Source organism: Typopeltis vanoorti, chromosome 7, assembly GCF_054136105.1.
Source record: "Typopeltis vanoorti isolate ZY-2024b chromosome 7, IOZ_Tvanoo_1.0, whole genome shotgun sequence".
Classification (NCBI taxonomy): Eukaryota; Metazoa; Arthropoda; class Arachnida; order Uropygi; family Thelyphonidae; genus Typopeltis; species Typopeltis vanoorti.
Genome location: NC_143555.1, coordinates 134,090,601 through 134,117,410, shown reverse-complemented (window position 1 = coordinate 134,117,410; position 26,810 = coordinate 134,090,601). Strand labels below are relative to the sequence as shown.

The 26,810-nt window shown below is 35.7% G+C and overlaps 1 protein-coding gene across 2 annotated transcripts in view; it reads right to left on the bottom strand.

Moving 5' to 3' along the window:
- LOC150105085 (protein Njmu-R1-like) overlaps positions 1–26,810 on the bottom strand; it is a 111,861-nt gene that overhangs the window by 28,555 nt on the left and 56,496 nt on the right. For both annotated transcript variants that reach the window (XM_090396143.1, XM_090396142.1), the window contains exons 7-8: positions 20,436–20,555; positions 2,044–2,108 (exon numbers count right to left, since the gene is read on the bottom strand). In XM_090396143.1, the coding sequence (XP_090252269.1) occupies positions 2,044–2,108; positions 20,436–20,555 (185 nt within the window). The remainder of the gene's footprint in view (positions 1–2,043; positions 2,109–20,435; positions 20,556–26,810) is intronic.

Sequence of the window (26,810 nt, the reverse complement as noted above, 5' to 3'; positions counted from 1 at the left end):
AAACACCAACGAGTAGAGATAAAGAAGTTATCATTGCTGTCTATCTATAAAGCCACATCTAAATTACTGTGCTCAGGTTTGGTCACCTGAGTTCCTTAGGAATAAAGAGAGGAAGGTGTGAGAAAGATGGCGAGTAGGAATGTACCTTGTGATGACAGATTGAGGGTTTGTGGGTTGCAAAAGTTAGCTGATAGGCAGAAAATAGGAGATACAATAAAAACATTTCAGTTACTAAAAGGGTGTTATAGGATTGATGCAGAGGAAATTTTTTGGACTTATCTAGGGGGGGGGGGGGGAAGGAGAACAAGGGATCATTTCTGGAAATGAAGTAAGAGTGTGAAATAAGATTTTTTGTTTAGAATGGTGAATGAGTGGAATGGGCTGCCAGATTTGTGGTGAGTATTTTGCCAGTCAGTTTGTTCAATGAGAGGGGTAGAGCTTTCACAATGAATCTTCAGCCTCTAAGGAGGTTCCTGTGCAATTATTATTATTATCATCTATCAGTTGTTTTAAGAGGTACTAAATAATATACTGTCTACCAAATTTAAAGCATTAAATCTAACACCCCTTGAGGGTCTATATCAGGAAACTGATTATAATGATCTAATTAATTCAAGAACTAAAATATTTGAACTAATGGCAAAAAAAAGCATTGTTTTTCTTCTTCTCCTCCTCCTCATAAAAATATGAGAAATTCAATTTAAAAATCAGAGAATTTCTGTCTTAATCAGACTAAAACAAACAGGGTAAAAGAGGACTTTAGATGTTGTATTGTTCAATTCAGCTAATTTTTACCAAATTTGGAATACAGCTATTTTTGATACTGCTTAAGGTCCCTCTGAAAGTATGTAACAGCTTTCACACTAAAAAAAGGGACAGAATTTAATAGAGGGCACATTCTCCTCTTCAATCTATCAGTCAAATTGTTCAAATGATTTCAATTATTCTAAAATGAAAGGGGACTGCATGGGAGAAGGTTGCTTCCTCTGCACCTTTACAGACTGTATTGTCCAACTGCTTTCAATGAAATTTGGAATATTGCTGTTTCTTTATATTACGTAAGGCACTCTGGAAATTCAGGCTAAATCAACTAGATGAATGAGGAGTAAGATCGCTTCCTCCTTGGATATCACTATAGGTCACTTTGGTCAAATATTTTCACTAAATCTGGAGTCTCAAAATAACTCTGGCACAAGTGGACAAAAATGAAAGGCAGGGATGTAAAGAGATGGGAGTAGTAAGTAAAATGCTAGAGACAGAGTGTGTGCTATTGATCACATTATTCTTTGACTGCTTTATCTACTTCATTTAAAACATAAGTGACATTTCATAAACAAGCATTCCACATGTTATATGGGTATTCCATTGAGTCAAATGACTCATTGTGGGAGACCCACTATCCATTAACACAATACCTATCATACATCTCCTTAAACCTATTCAGTGCTGGAATGCTCACAATCACCTCTGGCAATTCATTCCTCCTTCACTACTCTCCAAGTAAAGAACCTAGTCTGCATATCCTTAATTAATCACACTCTTAGACAACTTCCAAGTGTGATGCCTTGTTTTCTCCCTGCTCCTACTACCCCACCCCCAAATTAATTTTGCTTGATGTTAAAATAAGTCAGGTACTGGGACGTCAGAAGGTTTGGCTCCAATTCAAAAACAACTACTTGGCTGATAGTGCTGTTTTAATTATTGAGAATGTAAATTCCTTTATGAAATTTGAGCAGTGTTATAACAGCAGCAACAACAATATAATTAATGATTTAAAATGCCAGTGAATTAACTATTTCTACACTGCAGATAACTTAGTGGTTTTTCTGTATACTACATTTTTTTTTTTAACATATAAGTGCTTTTATCCCATTTCTGCTCTCCTGGAAAAAATAAGTGACCTTTCATATCTTATACTCCTTTTTAGAATATGTCTAGGTGGACTGGTCTGATAAATGGCTATGCTAACCTTTTACTAATGGATGTATTGTCTGAAACTGAGTTTTATAAAAAAAAAAAAAAATATAAAAGAAAACAACACACCTTTCTAAGCTCCATTTGATTTCATTGTCTTCACTATCAACATTCAATCTTCCATTACAAAGTGCCTAACAGTGTTGAAAAAAGAACAGCAATTATAAAAAATATTTAAATGAGAATCATTAAAAATAATTCACAGCATTTTTAAATAAAAAAAGAAAGAATAATTTCTAATAACCAAACTTTTGAATCATCACACTACTTGTTTCTCTTTGTTTTTTTTCTCTCTCTCAGATTTATAATCCATAAATAAGGTAACATAATACTTATAGTGCAATCACTTAAGGGTCAAAGCTGAATAACTGCAAAGAGCCTTTTAAGGAATGCAGAGAACTGACCAGGGCTTCTGACCTAATGTCCAATCCTCAATTTCTCATAGTGCACCCCCATTAGCAGCTATCCATCCTGAATACTGAATGAAAAAGGAGATGGGCTGGCAGTTTGGGATTTAGCTGACCAAATCAAACACAACATCAGAAGAACTGAAGATAAAAACCATTGCAATAAGGAGTATCAATGGAAAGGAAATCAAAATTGCAGAGAAGACCTAGAAAAGCACCACATGGACATAATTGGTATTAAGAAAGAAGACTAAAACGTGGTATCCTACTAAATAATAAATATAGGAATGTTATATTTTGGCAATAGCAATCAAGGACAGGAAGGAGTAATGATAACATTCAACACCAAACAAGAAAATAATCTTCTTGACTGGAAAGCAATTATAAGTAGAGTTAAGTTAGCAAACTTCAAAATGGAGAAATGGGCAATGAAACTAATTTGAGTCTATGGTCCCATAGAAAGTTCTCCTAAGAAGTGGAGAAATTTGAGTCACTAGAGAAGGCTGATGATGTAAAGAAAATGGAAAAGCTGGTCTTGTGGAAGATCTAAAGAGCAGAGTAGAAAATAAATATGAAACATAGAAATGTTTTGGGAAACTTTGGAGAAAAGGGCAATAACAGCAATTACCTGATGCATTTCTGCTCAGGATATGGAAAAGTCATTATTATCACCAAGTTTTGACATAAAGATGAGCACAAATTCACATGGAGAGAAGACAAGAAATAAGAAAATCCTCATTGAATATGTTATTTTTGACACTGATATCTTCATGCTGGTTCAGTATATAGAGAAACTGGAAGTGATCATCTTTCATTCGTGTGTAGAGGCTTAAGTGCTGTGAGGACATCATGTTGGAGGTTTAATGGATTTTTTACAACACTCAGAAAGGATTAAAACAGAATTTAATACTTCCTATATTTCGTCCTAGTCACTAGGACATCTACGGGGATTACAAAAACAACTAATGTAACATTAACACAAATATCATGCAATACTAAGCCCAACCACATGGGTGACACTAAAGTCCTACCTAGGTGGAGAGCCCTCTAAGGGCAGTTGTAGGTGGCCTGGAATGTAAGGTGGGAACTCTGGTGATGAGTGTTTCCCAAATCTTCAGAAGCTTAATGCAACAGTATTTATTAAGATCTGGTTGATTTTTGAGAGCTGCTGCTGCTTCTAAGAATAGTTTCTCTTTCTTGATTTGCTGTGGTAGATCATGGTGGTTTCTTCCATGATACCCTGTGGATGGTGTCCAAGATAATGGTCAGCCAAGTCTGAATGACCATAGTTGTGTTTACAGATGTAAGACTTGTGTTTCTCCAGGCAGATGGATGCTGATCTGCCTGTCTGTCCAAAGTATGCCAGCTTACAGGAACAGGGTACTTTGTAAACTCCAGGCAGAGAGAGAGGAGGGAGCTGATCTTTCGTAGAACGGATAAGAGTAGCAAGTTTGCAGTGGGGCTTATATGCTGAGTGTAGGTTGTACTTTTTTAGAATCTTAGCTATTTTTTTGGATGTGCCACAGATGTAGAGTATGGTGATGGCATTTTTAAAATCTTGTTGACGAGAAGGACAGGGAATGGGGGAGGAACTGATTATTTTTTTGATACTGTGATCGCTGTAGCCATTGGAGAGAAAAGTGCTGTGTATGTGGTTAAGCTCAGTAGTGAGGGCGGTTCTGAAAACTGAAGATAAAGATATTCTAGATGTTCTGAGTAATTACTTTAAAATGCTGTTAAATGAGCACAAGCAGCTGGAGTAGTTTGTAATCGACCAGAAATGCTCAAATGGTTCTGCAGGCTACAACATATAATTCAGAAAGTCTGGTCAGAAGGTCATACTTTGGGTAATTAGAGTAAGTCAAAGCTGTGTGACTGAGAGGAGACCTCCACATTGCCTTTAAAAGAATGCAGAGAACCTTTATTAAACCCACCAGAGTTCAAGATCAGTACTATCAACATAAGAAGCCTGAATGGCAAAGAAATGGAAGTAGCAGAATTGGATAAGTACCAAATCAACATAATAGGGGTGACTGAAACAAAAAAGACAAAAACTGGTGAGATCTTTCTAAGCAAAAAATACAAAATGTTATATTCAGGCAATAACAATCAGGGAAAAGAAAGAGTAGGAAGAGTATTCAACATTAAATACAAGGCTAATCTTCTTGAATGGCAGGCAATACAAAGTAGTGATGTGGGCAAATATCAGAATGGGGAACTAGACAACGAGACTTATTTATGCCTATGGTTGTAATAAGGTAGAAGTTCTAATAAGGTAGAAGTGGAGGAATTTTTTGAGGCTTTAGAGAAAGCAACTGACACAATGAAAAAAGAAAAGTTGGTCCTTGTTGGGGATCTAAATAGCAGAGTAGGAAGTGATTGTGAGACATACAAAAATATTTTGGGAAAATTTGGAGAAAAGAGCAAAGCTAATAATAATGGCAAATACCTGTTGGATTTCTGCTCAGGACATGGATTGGTTATCACTAACACAACATTCCAACATAAAAATGTGTATAAATTCACATGGAGAGAAGAGGCAAGGAATAAGAAAAGTCTCATTAACTATGTCATTGTTGATAGTGATGTTTTCTCGCTGGTGCAGGACACTGAAATGTACAAAGGATTTGAAATGGGAAGTGATCACCATTTAGTCTTGAGCAGGATAAAATTGAATTTCATATTGAAAAGAAGAACATGTAAGAAAGTTTTAAAGCATATAAAAGTTGAGTGGCTCTCAGATGTAAACTACAGACTAAAATACAAAAACATTATTCAAGAAAAAATGAGAGTTTGAGAACAGGAACCAAACCTTGGATATTCAGTGGCAAGCCCTGAAGAAAACATTGATTGATTCAACCAGAGAGGCATGTGTTGAGGTTGTCTGCAAGGATAGAGAAATCAGAACACCATGGCTGACATGAGAAGTTAAAGAAGAAATCATATCAAAAGTTGTAGGCAAGTAAGTCAGCTTGTACTCTTAGAAAGTACAGAGATAAATGTAAGAAAGCTAAACACTGTGTAAAACTAGCCAAACAAAAGTCATGGGAAGACTTTGGTAAGAATAGAGAAAATAAATATCAAGAGGATGGCAAAACATTCTTGAGGCTGTTGGAAAACCGCCGAAATGGAGGAAAGAGTGCTGTAAAAGGAATTAAAGATGATAAAGGTGACATGAAAACTGGAGTAAAAGATATCCTTGATATATTGAGTAATTATTTCATAAAATTGCTAAATGAAACAATCAGTTATAGTACAATGGTAAAAAACATTCCACAAACATGCAATCAGGAATACACATCCATAATTGAAATAGAAAAAGCAATCAAAAGCCTGAAATGTGAAAAGGCAGCAGGAGTAGATGATATTCGATCAGAAATGCTCAAGTATGGAGGTATAAAAGTCTTGCAGTGACTGCACAGCAAAGTTCAGAAGGCATGGACAGATGGATGAATTCCAGATGATTGGAGTAGAGCTCTCATAGTACCCATATACAAAAAGGGAAATAAAACTGAATGTAAGAATTACAGAAGTATTTCCCTACTGAGTGTTCCTGGTTTTATTATTAATCATTACAGGCAACTCCAAAGAGACCTTAGACCTCATCGAGGGAGGCCCTACACATTGTGTCAAGAACTATTCAGCATTCACATAGTATCTATCAAACTTTGCTTTAAACTCATTCACAGTCATAGCACCCACAACAGACTTATTCCACTCATTCACCACTCTCTAAGTAAAAATCCTAGTTCTAACATCGTTACTAACTACACTCTTGCTCAATTTCCATTGATGGCCACTAGTTCTCCCACCACCCCACCTGTTCTGAAAAATTTCCTCTGAATTAATCTTGTAAAAACCCCTCAGTAATTTCAATGTCTCAATCACATCATCCTTTTGCTGCCTATCAACCAGTTTCTGTAACCCACAAATCTTCAACCTGTTCTCATAAGTTTCATTCCATAGACCAACTACCATTTTGGTCACTCACTTCTGGATCTTCTCTACCTCCTCCCCATCACGAAGAAACCCTGGAATCCAGAACTGCGCACAGTAGTCAAGATGGGTCTTATCAAGGCTCGATAAATAGGAACAATAACTTGCTTGTCTCTGCTCGTCAAAGTATTCTTCAGTAACCAAGTGATCTGATGAGCTGATTTAGCCACTTTTGCTATGTGTCCCTAAACTTTAACTCCCCATCCAATAATATTTCCATGTTCTTCTTCAATTTCCTGGAGTATGGTTCCACCAATGTGGTATACTGCTGATAATCTTTTCACCCCAAAATGGATAACCTTACACTTTGCCACATTAAATTGACATCCATTCTCCTTAACCAGTCTGCCAAATCATCCTGCAAAATTTTGACATCATGTGTATTCACTATTGCTCTACCAGACTTTGCATCATCGGCAAATAACTGAACAGTTCATCTCAGATTATTTCCTATATCCATCCTATATTTATGTAAGTACTTAAATGTATACTTCAGAAACAGTTGAGAAGGACTGTGGAAAGGAAGCCTGGTGAAGAACAAGCTGGATTCAGGCCAAATAGAGGCTGTCAGGATCATATTTTCACTTTACAACAAATAGTTCAGATATTGTGGTAATATAATAAAGATCTATATTAAATCTGGTGGCAGACAAGGATGCACATTATCCACTCTGTTATTATCTATATGGATCACATTATGAAGGAAAGTGGTATTAAATCTAATATCAAAATTGAAGATGTTAATCTCAGCTCTTTACTTGATGCAGATGATGTTATACTTTTAAATAAATCTAGTACAAGTCTGCAAGATTCTCCAACTAAACTGAATAACTGTTGTAATAAATTTGGTATGAAAATCAGATAAAGACAATGAAAATAGGCAGAAACATTGAAAATATCAACTTGCAAATGGAGAACCCATAGAACAAGTAAAACATTTTAGCTACTTAGGCACAATTTTTAGTGAAGATGGTAAACTAAATATGGAAATAGACAACAGAATCAACAAAGCCTCTATGGTAGGAAATCAAATGAATAAATTTATATGGAATAAGAGAGAAATTAGTTAAAACACTAAATTAGCTGTGTACAAGACAGTGTTGAAACCAATTTTAACTTATGGATCTGAGAGCTGGGTTTGAAATAAAACACTTTATCATAAACTAGAGACCATAGACATGACAGTCCTAAGAAAGATGAGTGTGTGAACAGATGGCATCGATGGCAATATCATATTAAAAACAAGGATTTAGGAAAGAACTTAACACTGTTAGCATCGAGGAATGTGTTAGCAGAGCTAATCTCAGGTGTTATGAGGTGCTTTTTACTGTATCAGTCCACCTATATCTTGGTCTTCCACTTTTTTTCCCTGTCAACCTGGCAAAGAACACTTGTTTTGCTAATCTTTCCTCTCCCATTCTGTTTAAGTGGCCATAAGACAGAAATATAAGATCTGATAATGTTGGAGTCTTGACAGATAACAGATTGATTTGGATGAAAATTGTTGATAGGAAGTTAATAATGATGTAAGTTCTTCATGTAATACTATCATAATATTTTGTACATCCCTTGAGGGTACATGCCACGAATTTGATGATGGTGATGAGTAGAGCATTCATAGTTCCCATCTATAAAAAAAGTGTGTGTGGGGGGGGGGGGAATAAAACTAAACATGATAATTACAGAGGAATTTCTTTATGGAGAGAGAGAAGGGTGCGTTCTGGATCTACTCATCCAACTGACACTCATCGGCTGTTTGCCATACTAAAGGAGGAAAGAGAACGAATTCCAGGAGCAGTTTACCAGAACTTGTGGAGACCCTACCCTGAAGGGTAATGCATATAATAGTAGTGATAAGAGACCCGACCTTGTATTGACAGCAACGCTGTAGTGATGGGAAATACAAACAGCTGCTGTCTGGACACTTTTGGCAACATAGTGTATCTCTATATTACACATATAACAAATTTTGAAAGTGCGAGAGAGATTTAGTAAGATTACTTCCTAAAGCTAGGCCTGTTTTGAGTATACCATACTATGTATGAACTGACAAGTAGAAATCACACTAAGTTAGTTACATGATATCTGACCAGCTAGATCAGGTAATTAGATACTACGATGGGGGGGGGGAGAAAAGAACATGAGAGATGGAACTAAAGCAGACAAATATCAAATAAGGAACTGCCAGTGGCCTTTTGCTACTCATCAAAATCTATAACTATAACAGTAATCTATAACTGTAATTCTAGCACAGTTATAGATTACCTTCTCATTTTATAATTATTTAGTTATACATAGCAAATGCATGCAATATTTTTGAGAAATTTGTACTTTTTTTTTTTTTTTTTTTATAAATACTGTATAGCATGTTTCCACTGTAAAAATAATTATTTATTTATCTAATAATTAATAGCTATATGAAAAGAATAACCAAACATTATAATTTGTAATGTTTATAATGTCCATAATCAGTGGATGCTTTTTTTTTTTTTTTTTTTTTTTTTTAAATGAGAATGCTGGTATAAACATCAAATGGAATTATGAGTCTCATAAGGTCAAGTTTAGATAACTGGAGATCGCCACAGAGCCAAGAATACAGAAAACTGTTCAGGGTTTCTGATCCAATGCCACCTTAATGGGGACTATTTCCAATTCTATTGAATTTGACTTTTAACTGAGTTGCTGAAGCAGGAACTTGTTTAGCAGCAACACCAAGCCAGCATGACATTTCATCAAATCATATCACAATATACATCTGTGGTTTAAGCCAATATAGAATACATTTTGTAAATCAAATTACAATTGTCAGTTCCATCCTTATTTGTTCAGTATCCAAGTGAATACCTAATAATGGGGCATACCATGAGAAGAGAGCTTCTGACTCAATGTCAATCCTTATCTTAGCCCTCTCATGATGTGCTTGCATTATTGGTATTCGTTCCTCACTAATTAATGTATTGAAGAAATAGATACAACTGACAATATAGACTTAGCTGACAAAATTGTCTTCTGTATATTAATCTAATCCAATAGCCAAAGTGGAGCAAATACATAAACCACATATACAAATTTACAAAAATAAAAACACGAGTGGCTGTTTCTGCATCTCATAATTACCCTACTCCACCCTTACTGATTTAGAGTCAATAAACAGATCAACTGTAATGGAGTTGCAGCCTTTAAGACCACTTTATAAAGTAAACTATTTACTTGGAATTTCCTGTATCAAAATTGTCTTTCAATATTTTAACATTTTACTTTGCACTCTATTTTATTTGTTTACAAGAGATAAACTGATTTTCACATGTATGACAATAAAATAATATAAATTACATCTATTTTGAAATTAATCTTAGCAATAAATTTACTTATTACTAGAAATATTTTTGATCTTTTATTCTTCAAGTCAGTGCAATGGAACAAGTTAATCAGATATTTTCATTTTACTAAACACATTACCAAAATTATTTTCAATGTATGCATGGGGAAAAAAATCTGAGAGTTGGGTTAGAAATAATGCACTTGATCAAAATTAGGGGAGTGAACCAATGGCAGAATCATATTAAAAATGAAGACTTAGAAAGGAACTTGACATGATTAGTATTCAATAATTTGTACATAGAGTTAATCTAAGGTGGTGTGGCCACTTAAATAGAATGGGTGAGGGAAGGTTAACAAAACAGGTGTTTGATGCCAAGATAGAGGAAAGAGACCCAGAGAAAGACCAAGATCTAGGTGGATTGATTCAGTCAGAACTGCCTTAGAAGAATGAAATGTTAGATATGACAATATTGGAGTGCTTACAAGTAATAGACTAATTTGGAGGAAAATTGTGGATAGGAGATTAATAATAATGTAAACTTAATCAAGCAGTGCTGTCATAGTAACCTCAACACTCCCTGGGGGTACATATCAGGAAATTAATGATGATGATGTGTGAGAGAGAGAGAGTATTATGAGAGCCCTACTCCAATTGTTTGGATTCAATCCTCTGACTAGGCTTTCTGAATTTTACAGAAGCTGCACTGCATAATTCAGGAAGCCTTGTTAGAGGACTGAATCTGAACAACTAGATCGTCTATAGTTAAATATTTGAGTATTTCTGGTTGAATACCATCTACTCCAGTTGTCTTTCCACATTTCAGGTTTATGATAGCTTTTTCTACCTCAAGTATTAATATGTACTCCTGATTGCATTCCCCTTCAATGTTTTCTACCACTATATCATGCTAGAAAGCATTTACACAATCTTGCAAAGTACTTACTCCAGACATCCAGAATATCTTTATCTCAGTTTTTGTGTCCCCTTTATCATTATTGATTCTTTTTCCTCCATTTCTAGGCCTTTTCATTAGCTTCCAGAATATTTTGTCTCCTTAATATTTATTTTCTACTTTTTTTACCAAAGTCTTTGAAGCCATGATTTTTGTTCAGTTAATTTTACCTTGCTTTCTCACATTTTTCTCTGTATTCTCTCAAAGCGCATGCTGACTTACTTGAAAGGAGCTTGCAATATGCTCTCTTCTTTTTTTTTTCCATGACTGCCTTTTTAACCTCCTGAGTCACTGAGTTCTGATTTTTCTATCCTTGCAGACCACTTCACCACATGCCTCTCTGGCTGAATCAATGTTTTCTTTGGGATCTGCCAGTGAATCTCTAAGGCTTGGTTCTTGTATTTCAAACTGTTTCATTTTTTCTTGAATAATATTTGTACATCTGAGTTTACCTCTGAAAGCTGTTTGACTTTGAAAAAACTTTCTTAAACAAGTTTCTTTTTAATATGATATTCAATATTATCATGCTCAAAATTAGATGGTGATCACTTCCTATTTCAAATCCTCTGTATACTGTTATGTCCTGAACCAGTGTGAAGATACTGCTATCGACAATATCACAGTAAATGAAGTTTTTCTTATTTCTTGTGTTTTCTCTCTCTCTCTCTCCATGTGAATTTGTGGATGTCGTTATATTGGAATATGGTGTTAGTAATGACTAGTTCATGTCGTGATCAGAAGTTCAGTAGGTACTTACCATTGTTATAAGTTTTGCTCATCTCTAAATTTTTCCAAAACATTTCTATGTGTCTGGTAATCATTTCCTACTCTGCTGCTTGGATCTCTAACAAGGGCCAACTTTTTCCTTTGTGTCAGCTGCTTTTTCTAATGAATCAAAAAATTCCTCCATTTCTTAATAGAATCTACTGTGAGGCAGTAAGCACAAATGTCTCTCTATCCAATTCTCAAATCTGATATTTGCCCCTATCACTCTACTCAATAGTGCCAGCCATTCAAGAAGATTATTTTCATGTTTAGTAGTAAACATTACAGCTGCTCCTTGTTTTTCCCTGATCATTACTATCTGATTATAACATCTTGTATTTATTATTTAGAAGACTCTCACTAGCTAATCATTGAAAATATTAATATTACTTTAGTTGCAATAAGATAATATTGACATTATTAATATTGCTTGAGTTGCACATTATTCAGAGGGTTTAGCCAATAACAAATGTTTTGTAGCTGTTTATTTTATAATGACTGATTCTGGGACATAGGGGGAACTGCAGCTGCACATAATTCTAAATTCTTATAAATGTTGTGATATGTGCAAAAGATTTTTATTTTCTACACAGAAAAATTGTATAAGTACAGAAACTAACCATTCATGCCATGATGTGATTTTGCTTAATGAAATTAAGTGCAGTAATGCAGTGAACTGCAGGGATTTTAGAGCAATAAGCCTCATTTCCATTACATCAAAAACACTTATGAGAATCCTAACATGGAGAATTGCATCTAAGGTGGAAGAATTTCTTGGAGAAGATCAGTTTGGTTTCGGGAAGGGGGGGGGGAATAAGAGATACAATTGGACTGTTAAGAATAATAAGTGAAAGAAGTCTGGAAGTGAATAAAGAGGTTAATATCTATTATATAGATTTTGAAAAAGCTTTTGGCTATGTAAAATGGGATAAGATGGTGGAAGTAATGGAAAAGATTGGAAAGACAGAAGGCTAATTATTTCACTATATATATATATGGGACAAACTGCCATGGTCAGAGACATATATGGTACAATAGAACCAGGTATCATTAGACGAGGAGTAAGACAAGGCTGTTCTCTGTCACCAATTTTGTTTAACATGTATTCCGAAGCAATGTTAAAAGAAGCACTGGAGAATTCGGAAGAAGGAATAAAGATTGGAGGTAGACAGATATTTGAAATAAGATACGCAGATGACAAGGCATTATTATCAAATACTGAAACAGGACTACAACAGCTGTTGAACAGATTACAGGAATCCTGTATCAATTATGGAATGAAAATTAACATGAGAAAAACAAAGGTAATGAAAATAGCAAGGAAAGAGGCAAATATGGATATCAGAATAAATGGGGAAAAATTAAATTAAGTAAAGACATTTAAATATCTAGGAAGTGTGATTAGCAGTGATGGAAGATGTAAAAGTGACATAAAAGCAAGAATAGCGATGGGAAGAGATGCCTTTAATAGAAAATGGAATTTATTCAGAAGTAAAATGGACAGAAACCTAAAGAAAAGACTAATAAAATGTTATGTGTGGAGTGTTGCCCTCTATGCAGCTGAAACTTGGACATTGAAGAAAGAAGAAATTAAGATTTGGGAAAGCTTTGAGATGTGGATTTGGAGAAGGATGGAAAAAATCAAATGGACAGATAAAATAACCAATGAAGAGGTCTTAAAAAGAGTAGAAGAAAGAAGTCTGTTAAAGAGGATAAAAAAAAGAAATGGAAACTGGATTGGACATGTTCTGAGAGGAAATGAAATCATCAGCGATGCCATCGAAGGAAAAATACCCAGAGGAAGAGTAAGGAAAACAATGCTAGATGACATGCTGAAAGGAGACAGGTACACAACCTTGAAAGAGAAGGCTCAGAACAGAAGAGAGTGGAAGGAAAGTTTTTGCTACTAAGAGAAGAACCTGCTCAATTGCAGAATACTTAAGAAGACCAGACAGCAGAAGATGGGGTATGATGCTGTTGTGTCCCATTTTATGATTTTTTATTCCATCTAGTTATTTCCCCTTTATCTGTGTTCTACTATTATCTATGCTCGAGATATCAACAAAAATTTTACTAATACTTAAGTTATTTCTCCCCTTAGTACCCCTAATATTTGTATTTATACTGCGCCTTTTGGGATATTTAGTTTGAGATATTATATACAAAAACAAGGAGAAAGAACTCAAATATGTCTGAAAGTGAAACAATGTTGCAGTCGTGACACTTTATCTCGTTTCTTAACACATTAATTTCCCGCGTGATTAGGTTCGTAATTTTTCAAGTGGTGCATTGGACAGCAATTTCAGACAACTGTTTTATCATTGGACAAAAGGTTTATTAAATTCCTTAACATGGTGCAATTCAAATTTTAGTTATTACTCAATTCAATGCTATACTAAATATTTACAAACTGAGATTAGCTTATCATGAGTATTTAAGCTATGATCCTATAATGGGTATTACGATCATGCCGCCATACACATTTCGACATATAAATTCATATGAACTGGACATATAAGATTAATTCACACTATTTAACTATCCAAACTTAAGTAGCTTAACTAAACCATTTACTGCATTAACACATAACCATGACATTTAAACTTTCTTATACAATATAATAGACATGCAAAATTCTCAGGACACTTAATTACTCATATAACATTAACACTAGCCAGGTTACTTTCAATATATTCTGTCAGATACTAAAGTCCTAGTATTGTTTTCTTGGTCACTTCAACAGTTCAGTATTAGAATAATGATAACTATTACAAACGAATTATAGTTAATACGAGACATATTTTACAGTACTTTTCTTTCTTGATTCTTCCATATGGGCCTCTACCTTTTTCTGATCAAACTATCTTGGTATAACCTCTCTGACAATCTGTTTCTCCTACATTCCTTTTGGAATTGAACTATGCTTATGCAGTCTTAACCTCTCGTAACTTAGGACACACTTTGAATCATCTATATAACGGCTGTACAACTCGTGACGTGGACATCGATTTCTTTACTTCTTTCCCTTTCTCGTAGTTGACACTGGAAACACAAAGAATATGCTTTCTTTTCTTTGACTATATGGCATTCCTCACTTCTTACATAGGAAGTACGGAATCAAAATCCCGCTCACTTTCGTTTCCGTGTTGTGACGACGGAGATATAACCCCTATCTTGCCACTCAGGAAAACACCGTGATATTCATACGAAAGAGCTCGTGAAGAACTCTCCTGGAACAAAACCAAAACCAAAAGCCAAAAAGAGTCTCCTCCGGGGGGGGGGGGTTCTAACCCTTTTATACCCTCTCTCCTAATGGCACCTTCTCTAACTTCTTTTCTCCGCCCCCCCCCCTTTTGACTTGACTTTACCGACCAATTAGGGTGCCGTTTTTCTGCCAAACGTCATTTGATCAGCGAGCCCGTAACGAAGTCTCAATCCGGGAATTGACCCTAAGCGATTTTCTGTTGTTTTTCTTGTGCTAGCCTCTAACTTAATCCCCTTTCAAAATTTCTCTATGAATTTACTTAATATTTTAATCTCTAGCCTCTCACATACCATCTTTTATGACTAATCCTTTTCTGTCTTATTTAGTTAAATTTTCTCATTTATACCATATTACAACATTAATATATTCTTTCTTTTTTGTTAGTTAGTTCAACAAACACCTTTATATTTTATATATTTTATTGGATGCAAGAATATTTCTTTTAAATAATTCATCTATTATCTTTTATGAAGGGTTTTTAATTTATTTATTCTTCATGTTACATCATGATAACTGAGAATTTTACATTCTTAAGATATCAGAAGAGAGTGGAAGGAAAGTTTTTGCTACTAAGAGAAGAACCTGCTCGATTGCAGAATACTTAAGACCAGACAGCAGAAGATGGGGTATGATGCTAATGATATCAGATGATCTGGGTCCAGCCAGTGTCCAGTTTGAGCACTAAACGGTTATTAACACTGAGTCCTATTGATGCAAATATACATCAATATGTATATATACTTACAGAAGGTCTAGGACTCAAAGTGTTAAAAAAGAATACAAATATCCTTATGCATACATATACATATATATATATATGTGTGTGTGTGTGTGTGTGTGTGTGTGGGTGCGCGCGCGCGCGCATAAGAAAATATGAGGAATATTCTGTATTCTGTCAAGAAGGGATATATGTGGAATTACAAGGTAGGTGATTATGATAAGCTTAGAAGGTAGCTAGAATGCAATCTGGTAGCTAGCATAAAACACTGCAAGGGAAGGATGTTAGTAATGCATGGGAGATAGATAAGGTGCATCTAGTGGAAGCTATATTAAATTATATACCTATGTTAAGGAGGATTAATCGGGTAGGAGTTAGATGGATGAATAATATCATTAAGCATGAGCTTCAGAAAATAAAAATGCCGTGGAGGGTATACAAGGACAAAGATGACCAGTATGGTAAGGAAGGCAAAATCAGATTATAAGAAGAATCTAGCCAAGGAGGCCAAAGGAAATCCCACAGAGTTCTTTCATTATGTAGCAAATAAGAGGAAGAATGACTACAGGAGATTAATCTTAATGAGCTGATGGTGACGAGGTGACAGAAATAGATAAAATAGTTGAGTTACCGAGTGACCACTTTGCAAGGGTATATCATCCACGTGAGGTTACTGCTGTGTAACAGAGACTGATGTGGAAAGAGAATCTCAGTGGAAATACAGCTGTGGGATTATGTGGAATATCAACTCACATTTTGTGGGAATATACAAGGGAACCGGCAATGCCTCTGACAAGGTTTTTTAATTTAAGACTCAGCTCTGGTAGAGTTCTAAGGAAGTGGAAAGAGGGAAAAATAATTCCCTTGCACAAGGGAGGTTCTAAGAGTGCAGTAGCAAATTATAGACCAATCAGTATCTAAGGAGTGGTGGTGGTAAAAGTGGGAAAAATTGGTCAAAAAGAGAATTCAAGAATGGGTGGATAAGAATATGATACTGTATGAGGGGCAACATGGATTTGTTAAGGGTTGGTCATGCCTCGGTAATTTACTAATATTTTAATAATAGAATGATAGCTTAGTTGGATAAAGGAAATGGTTACATGATTCTGCTGGATTTTGCGAAGACATTCACAGAATACCATATGAAACTCTCTTATGGAAATTGGAATAAATGTGGATGGATAAACACTGGTTATGTGGATAACAGAGTGGCTATTGGACAGATATCAAAAAGTGGTATACAGAGGGGCAGAATCAAAGCGAAAACACATAACCAGAGATAAGCTGCAAGGTTCAGTGCTAGGACCACTACTGTTTAATTTTTACATAATTGATATAGGAAATAACCTAAAAGGAAATATTCAGTTATTTGCTGATGATACAAAATTAGGTGGAGTAATAGTGAATCAAGGGAATGATTAACTATTACTCCTGAAAAGCTTGCAGGACAATTTAAATATGCTATCAGTATGGACAAAAGACAATGCGTTTCACTTTATGAAATTTGGAATAAATAGATTATGAAATTTGGAATAAATAGATTATAAGCTGTCCACCATAGATGGAGCTGTACTCCAGGAAATAGATGAAGCTAGAGATTTAGGGGTGGTGGTAGACAGAGAGTAAAGTTGAGAGGACATATTGCTAAAGGTAGCACATAAGACTACTTGGTTGTTGAAGAACACGCTAACAAGTAGAGATAAGGAAGTTGTTATTCTTCTTTATAAGGGCCTTGATACATCCACATCTGGATCACTGCACTCAGGTCTGGTCTCGTGGGTTTCTTGGGGATGAGGAAACAGTGGAGAAGATTGAGAGGCGAGTGACCAAGATGGTAAGTGGTTTGTGGAATGTTCACTATAAGAATAGATTGAGGGTGTGTGGATTGCAGCAGTTGGATGATAGAAGAAAAAGAGAGGTGGGGGATATGATAGAAACACATCCCACCTTAAGTTATTTTAAGGATTTTATAGGGTTGATACAGGGGAAATGTTTCAGCACTTGGATTGATGGGGCAGAACAAGAGGTCATCCCTGGAAGTTTAATAAAGGTGTGGAGAAGGAGTGAGAAGACTAGACTTTTTGCTTCGAGAGTTATGAATGAATGGAATGGGTTTCCAGGGTCAGTTGTGAGTGTTTTGTCTGTTAATGGATTTAAGGAGAGGCACAACAGATTATGTGGATAGTTTGGGTCTCCCTTGCTGATTCAGACTCCATGCCTGAACAATAACAATAATATAAAATCTCAATATCTATAAAGGCCATAAGATGGCTAGAGAAAACAGTCACCAAATCTAGTGATGAAAGCACTACTGAATCAAATTTCAATCACTCGAAATGTCACCAGTCTACCATGATATCCTGAATTACAGGATGCAATGATATCTCTTTGTAATAGTATGAATACAATCAGAAAGATACATCCCATTGCAACTTCAAAAATTTGCTCATATAAACAAAGCAGGATTTGTTTTATATCAATAACACAAAGTTTTTGTAACTCCATGGTACTACAAACACTACTCGAAATGTCACCAGTCTACCATGGTATCCTGAATTGCAGGATGCAATGATATCTCTTTGTAATAGTATGAATACAATCAGAAAGATACCATCCCATTGCAACTTCAAAAATTTGCTCATATAAACAAAACAGGATTTGTTTTATATCAATAACACCAAGTTTTTGTAACACTACAAGCAGTGCAAAAAAATGTGTTTGATGTTTTAGAATAAGATTACACTGAGTTTTTTTATGGACCAATGAAATGACCAATAAAATAAGATTACACTGAGTTTTTTTATGGACCAATGACCAATGAATTTAAGAATAAATAATGCCATCAAGTTTCACCAACTAGGCTGTTTGGCTTCTTCAGGACATACAAAAACAGTAAAGACAACTGAAAGTCGCTAGTACATAGAACAAACGTATAAAGTATAACATAAAATAAAAAAGATGCATAACATCATACGCATGGAGCATGTGTTTCATTAGTTATTGTTGTGTATGCATGCTCTGTAGTTTGCAGCAAAATTAAATTCTGGCCAGCTTAGCGATCTTATTAGGGTTTTCCATATCTCAGGCAGGATCATTCCTTGATTTCTGTTTAGGCAGCTTTCAGAACAGAGAGCCATCGTGGCTTCTTTGAAATTGCGACACCAGAAATCTAGACAGGAACTTTTGTCCCATTCAATGTGTTGAAGAAGTGGAGGGCTAATCTGGAACTATCTATTCTGTTGTTTTTAACATCCCCCATGTGTTCCTTTTTTCTTATTTCAAGACTTCTTGATGTCTGAACTATGTAATTTAAACCACAAGAGCAAGGGATGTTGTATATTCCAGCATATTTGAAGAAGGCATTGCTGTCTTTTGGTGACCCTAATATGTTTCCGATCGTCTTGATCAGAAACATATTAGTTACTGTAATTTCAAAAGGTATGAAGAGTGTTGCAATCTTTTTTGACACTATTCCTGCATAAGGGATGGCAATTGAGGATTTATATTGAGTCTTCGCAGATTGTTGTTATGTGGGGTTGCTATGAAGTATCTTTTTACTTAAATTTCTTGGATAGCCATTGTTTACCAGGGTCTGTGATATATGAGTTAATTTGTCCTGGAGGTCTTTTTCTTCTGATACAATGCTGGTGGCTCTATTTTTGAGCATGTGTATGATGCTATAAAATGACATCCTGTCTCAATTAGACCCTAAGCCATTAGTATGGTGGAGGTATGTTGATGACGTTTTTATAATTTGGAGAACAAATTAAACAGCGCTTTTTGACTTTCTAACAAAGATAAATTCTTTCCATCAGAAAATCAAATTCACCTTGGAACTTAAGAAAAACAGACAACTACCATTTTTAGATACCCTAATCAAAAAACAAGAGGGCATTTCCATCAGAAAATCAAATTCACCTTGGAACTTGAGAAGAACAGACAACTACCATTTTTAGATACCTTAATCAAATAACAAGAAATGGGCATATCAACCCTAAAGTCTACTGTAAACCAACCCATACTGGACATTATCTTCACTTCTCGTCTACTCACCACATTTCCCGAAAACTTAGCATCATACACGGATCGTCTTGATCAATTTGAACCATTTCCTCCTTCCCTAGCGAGATGTTAAGACTGTGATTTCTCAAGTAAGATGAAAGGAAAACAATATAATCACTCAATTAAACCTTTGTATGGCAATGGAATGAACTTGGCTGACATATTCCATGGTTATCCTGCCTGACTTAGACAGGTACAACAAATTTCTATCTATCTTATTCATTCCCTAAACTAACTTATAAACTTCTGATAAATTATGACTAAGAGCAACCAATTTTGATAATTATGATATAATCTGTCTATGCAATTAGTGAATCTTTTCTGAATACCTTAAATTCTTTTGAGACCTATTAAAAATCAGTTAATAATTCAATACTGGCAAGAACACTTATCTAACAGTATTCATAAATTGTTTTCTCCTACCTAATCTTCTTTTCATTTATACTGGCAATCTGTTGAGTTTTGTTTCTCGTATCAATATGAATCCGATTCTTAAATTTTCTTCCAACCAAAATACTCAAATCCTTGCATTCGTTAACTATTTCTAAACCCTGTCCATTTAATTTATATTCACATAAATATTATCTTTTTACCTAACTGAATGTTTATATTAAATTTAAATCCATGCTTCCCTGTCCACTTTTCCAAACTTTTAAAATAACCCTGAGAACCTGTGATAATCTAGGCAGTTCATTATTCTACCCAGCCATATCATCAGCCAAAAGAGATATTTTCCTCTTAATATATACAACTACTTAACAGAGGTCATGGAAAGATTTGAAGAAACTCAAATATATTCATAAATATATTCATTTATGAATATATTAAACAATATTTATTAACTAATGGCTTTTAAAATTCAGATTAACAACTCACGTTTTAAATTAAGAACTGTAGTATACATATTTATTTGTTAATTGAACAAATGGGAGAAGGTACAAGTAATAAGAAAAATTTTATTTTCCCTCACCTACCAACTGTATGATAATGGCAAGATCTTCTTTCAGTAAATTAATACATTGTGCAATATATTCAATACACCAGATATGCCACCTATCCAGCCTCTTCTGAACACCGCTTTGGCTTTCAAACACCTACAACAAATCACCAACATTCAAATTAAACTTTTGCTATAGTGTCATCAGTTGTATATTAAATAACTTATTAACTGGTTTTATCTATTAACTACTCAACTGGCTGCATTTGATGAAATGTATCAACATTTTATGCTTCATATCCATGTTATTTCAATGGTATCTGAATGTTATTTCGATTTTAAAGAACACTTTGCATCCATGTTTTTGATATGTACAAACATCACAGTCAGAAAGTAGTTAAAAAAGCAATTCCTATCCAAGGTATTTATTATTCTTATTTTCTCAAGACCAGTATCACTTAACAAAATGATGCTGAGGGAAAAACTCAAGCGACTGAGTAAAAGACAATAAATTCAAACTAATATCTTTATTTACAAAACAAATATCAGTAGAATGCTTTGTGGTATGCATGAATGTAACAGTGTGTGTAAATGCTTCTGTATCTTGCAGGTACAAGTTACACAATCTCATAAATAGAACTTATTTCCTAAGGTCCACAAACTTCACAGCAGAAAATACAAATAACTCACAAAACTACTTTCAATTTCTTCTCTTTTAAAGGAACAAACAAGAAATCAGAGTTAACTTCTTTAAGCTTATTAAACACCATTTCTTCCTCTTTCAATTGAAATCTAACCAGATAACTCGAATCTATCATTCCTGCAAAAAAAAAATTCTCCTACTTTGTTGAAAATGGTTTAACTACAGCAGAAACACTGCTCCCGATTTGCACGTTAGAGGCTTAATAGAGTGAAAGAGCACTGAGAAAGAATTTAAAATAATATTTAATTCTTGCAATGTTTCATCTCAGTCACCAAGACATTGTCAGAGTGCATAATACAGTAAACCCTTGCCAAGCACAGATTTGCAGAACGCGATTTTGCACATACGCATTATCTTAATTGTTTCCATTTAATTTGTCCAACACTAGAATTTCATTCATACGCGGTATGCTGCAGAGCGTTGGTCAGCAACCCTGCTTGGTGCTGCCTGCTAGCTGAGTGACCCAAGCTGAGTTGCGATCATTTCACTCACGTTAGCAGAGCTGTAATCATGTATTTATCAGTGTTTATCCTCTTCTTCTTTTGCATTTGTATTTCTTTTAATTTTCAAAAATTCAATAGGACACCTAAGAGGAAGAATGAAGATGATAAAGCAGCAAAAAGACACAAAGTTTTGACATTATCTCAGAAAATTGAAATTTTAGATAAGTTGAAAAATGGTACATGTTTCATGGCTTGCAAGAGAACTAGCTATAAATGAATCAAGTATAAGAACAATACGGGAGAATGAAGAAAAGATTCGGTCTAGTGTCAAAGCTTCAGGCAATACTTCGGCAAAGGTTGCTCAAGTTTCAAGAAGAATTCTGCAATTGGAAAAGATGGAAAATATATTAATAGCTTGGATTGACAATCAAGTAAACGAAAAAGGGTCAGCTGTGAATGGTGTTGCTATTCGAAACAAAGCTTTAGATTTGTTTTCTTTCGTTTTAAATAAAGATGGCCAATCGTCAGAGAAAATTGACTTTCAAGCAAGCAAAGGTTAGCTTGAAAACTTTAAGCGTTGTTTTAATTTGCACAATGTAAAGCTTCAGGGAGAAGCTGGCTCTGCAGATAAAGAAGCAGCAGAGAAATTCAAACCCCAATTTTTGAAATTCATTAAAGAGAGGGGTTACGTTCCACAACAAGTTTTCAATGTGGATGAGATGGGCCTATTTTATAAGCAAATGTGACAACGAACCTACATCACAAAGACACAAAAGGTTGCCCCAGGTTTTAAAGCTTTTAAGGATAGACTCACTTTGCTTTTTTGTGGAAATGCATCAGGCGACTTTAAGTGCAAGCCTCTGCTCATTTATCGATCTAAAAAGCCTTGTGCATTGCAGGGAAAAAATTTTGAGCAATTGCCCGTTGTGTGGAAGTGGAATAGAAAAGCTTGGGTAACAAAAGCCCTCTTTAATAACTGGTTTGAAAATTCATTCATTAAAGAAGTCAAACATTACTTAGAACAGCAAAACCTGTGCTTTAAAGTTCTCCTAATTCTCGATAATGCTCCAGGACATGATGCTGAAGCCCTCACGACATTGCATCCAAATGTAGAGGTTTTATTCCTCCCACCTAACACCACTTCCTTAATCCCACCAATGGATCAAGGGATCATAAAAACATTCCAAGCCTATTATGTCAGGCATGTTTACACTTCTGCAAATAAAGCATGACGTGCTAATGGCATTTTGAAAGTGATTCAACACCACTGCATAGAAATGATTAAACTCGCATGGGAACAAGTGAATTCATCAACATTGAAAGCTTGCTGGCATCAGCTCTGGCCAGAAGTTGTCAACAATTTTAAAGGATTTCCATCGATTGAAAATGAAGCCAAAGAAATCGCACAAATTGCAAAAGCAATTGACGGTGAAGGATTTTCAGATATGTAAGAAGGAGAAGTCAAAGAATTAATCGAGAATGACGATCGAGAAATGACGAATGAAGAATTGGATGATCTTGTAACACCAGCTGACAGTGAAAGCAGTGATAGTGAAGAAGATAAGGCACCTTTAACTTACAAGAAGTTAAACGAATTGTTAAAAAAGGCACAGGAACTGTCTGATTTTGCAATGGAGATTGACCCAAATGAAGAAGGAAGAGGACACTTTATGAAAGGCATTGAAAAACTCTGCACTCCTTACTACGAAACTTTTATAGAGTTGCTTCAGTCATTGTCCCAAGCAAAAATCACTAGCTTTTTAAAAAAATAATTATATCATGTACCTACTTATTGAGCAGCAATAAAAATCCTTTCAATTAACATTTGTGTCATTTTTCCCTTTTAATTACAACAATATTTAGGTTAGTTTAAATTATACATACATACTTTCTTAATTTGAACTATACCTAACACATTTTTTTCCATAGAAAGTTAACTTTGCGGAACGCAATTTTGCCATGCGCGCAATGCATTAATGACGTAACCCCTGCGTTCGGCAAGGGTTTACTGTATATAAGACTTGTAACACACACAAATGAACACAAAACAAAATGAAACAAGTGGAAGAAAGACCAGAGTCCTAACTAGGTGAGGTGGGCACCTGTTGGCAACCTAGGATGTAAACTGGGATCTCAAAGTGTTAGTGTTTCCTATATATTTGGACGTTTTATTATTATTATTATTATTATTTAGGCCTCCAAGGAGTCAAAAAACTCATCACGGGAGGTCCTTCCTAGGAAATGCAAGTCTATCAAGACTCAACGTGGAAGCTCTTTCCCAGGAAACACAAAGTCTATCATATCACTCCTTAAACTCATTGACCGTTCTCGCTCTCACCACTATCAGGCAATGCATTCCATGGTTCAACCACCCTCCATGCAAAGAAACCACTCCTCACCCTCTTGCTCACAGTTTCCTTTTGGCCTCTTGTCATCACTCTTTCCTGCTGTTCAACCAAGCGAAAGAACTCCCCAATGTCAACCCTGTAACCACCTCTCAACATTTAAAAGCCTCAATCATGTCACCTCTCTTCCTTCTATCCACCAAACTCTGCAGTCCACATTCCCTCAGCCGATCCTCATAACTAACACTGTACAGTCCTGAAGCTGTCTTTGTTATCCGCTTCTATACCCTTTCCAGAGTTAATTTATCCCCTTCAAATCCTGGGACCAAATCTGAGAACAATAGTCTAAGTGTGGTCTGATCGGGGTCTTATACAACGGAATGATAACTCTTTTATCTCTACAGGTCACCGTCCTTCTCATTATTGCAGCAATCCTTTGTGTTACCTTCACAATATGTCCCCTGAATTTCAGGTTTCTGTCAATCATCAACCCCAGATCTCGTCTCCCCTACTTCCTCCAGTATATCTCCTCCAATAGAGTATGCAGCATCCCATTGTGTTTCCCAAACCTCAAGACCTTACATTTTGCTGCATTAAACCAACACCCCCATTCATTTGCCCATCTGTCTAGCTTATTCAAATCCTTTTGCATGACTACCACATCTGCATTATTAATAATAAACCTTCCCAGCTTCATATCATCTGCAAACAACTGAACATCCCCCTGCAATCTACTGACAATGTTACTGATATAAAGGTTAAACGATATAGGTCCCAGTACTGAGCCCTATGGGACCCCACTTGTAACCCTCTGCCTCCTTGAAACTATCCCACCATAAACAACTCTCTGATACCTATCGGACAGCCAATCCTGAATCCAGTTGACCAACCTGACATCCAAACCCATGTGCTGTAACTTAAATATCAGCTTATCATGTGGCACCCTGCCAAATGACTTTGCTAAATCCAAGAAAATGGCAGTATATGCCTTTCCCTCAACTACTGCTCTTGTAACTTTATTATAAAAGGCTAGCATATTACTAAAACAAGAGCGCCCCTTCACAAATTCAAGTTGACTCTCACAGATAACATCACCCTCATCTGCCCAATGTTGTATACGGTCCCTAATTTCTCCAAGATCTTAACAACTACTGATGACACAAACTGGCCTATAATTAGACACTTCCAGTCTACTACCGCCCTTATGCAATGGCACTATCTTACCTTCCTTCCATTCCCTTGGCAACTTTCCTGTAGCCAGACTTTCATTGAAAAGCCAAGTCAAAGCAGCTGTCGGTTCCTTAGCACATTCTCTCAAAACTCGTAGTGAAATATCATCCAGTCCCACAGCTTTACTGACATCCAGAGTACTCAGTATTTGGAACACGTTCTCCTCCTGTACCTCTAAACCTCGAACCTGCCCTATCCCTCTAGTATTAAAATTTACTCCTCCAGGATGAAATACACCAATAAAGTGTTCATTGAACAATTTCACTATGTCCTCTGCATCAGTCACTCTTTTTATCCCACAATGTCATTCTTCCACAATCATTTCTCCTCCTACTGGCCACATATCTAAAAAATTCCCTAGGATTTTCTTTGGATCTTAAGGCCAATCTCTTCTCATATTCCAGTTTTGCCTTCCTTACTATACTAGTCACTCTCCTGGCCTGTCTCTTATGTTCTTCATACATCTGCTCTTCACCTGTCTCCTTATCTCTTTATCTCTTCCATAGCCTCATTTTTACATGCAGCTCCTGTTTAATATTGTTTGTCATCCACTTTACTCCAAATTGTGTCCTCTTGTCCACTCGTGGTATACAACTTACCATTGCTGCTAACAAATATTCCTTCACAATTTCCCAAGCACTAATGATATCCAGGCCTTCCAAATCCTCCCTCCATGAAACTTCCCCAAGTTGATATCTAAGACTATTGTAATCACCTGCCTTATAATTCCACATATGTTCCCATCTCTTTGATACTCCTGCATGTCTATTCATCTTCCAAGTCTGCCCGGGGTGGACCTCCCCCCCCCCTAAGCTATGCTAATGTTACAGTGGATTCGAATACATATCCCCCATTGGTCGGAGAGTGGGTTCATGATCGTGTTTAGCACTCATGCTATATATATATCTCAACCGTTATTTTTGATGCATTAGTAAAATCATGGAGAGCAGCAATAGATTCTAAAACTAGCCTTTCTCTTCTAAATTTGCTACAATGGAGCATGATGATCTTTTTCCAATTGATTCCATGAGCCGTGTCCAAAGCATGGTCAAAGATATGCATTTTTTATGTTTTTCCATGTAGATAGTGGCTGGCTGATCTTTTTGTCTGTACACAGCACGCTGACCTGGCAGGAACAGGAAACTCTAATATACACTAAGAACTGAGAGAGAGAGAGAAGGGAATTGATCCTTAGTGGAGTGGATCAAGATGGTTAGTTTCAAGTGGGGCTTGAAAGCTATGCAGAGGTTATATTTCTTTAAAATTCTGGCTTTTTTTTTTTTTTTGAAGTGCCTCAGGCACAGGAGATGATGATACACGAGTAAAATCTTTCTGAAGAGAAGGTCAAGAATTGTGGGAAGGATTGATTATTTTTTTGATATTATGGGAACTGTAGCCATTAGATAAGATGTGGTGTATATGATTAAGTTGTGCCACAAGAGAGGCTTGACTGGAATGAAGGTTATAGGCTCTATTAATTATTGCTTTAATGATTGTTGAGAAGGTGGGAGTAATGAGAAAGCTTGTGAATGTATCATCATCTCCTATGATGATACATTCATAAAATAATTCACAAAAGAAAGACCAAACTTTTATTATTAGTTTCCTTTTCCATAGTAAATTGGATTCTAGAGTGAAGACTATTGAGGTGGGAGAGGAAAGAGTCTAATATGTCCAGGCCATGAGGCCAA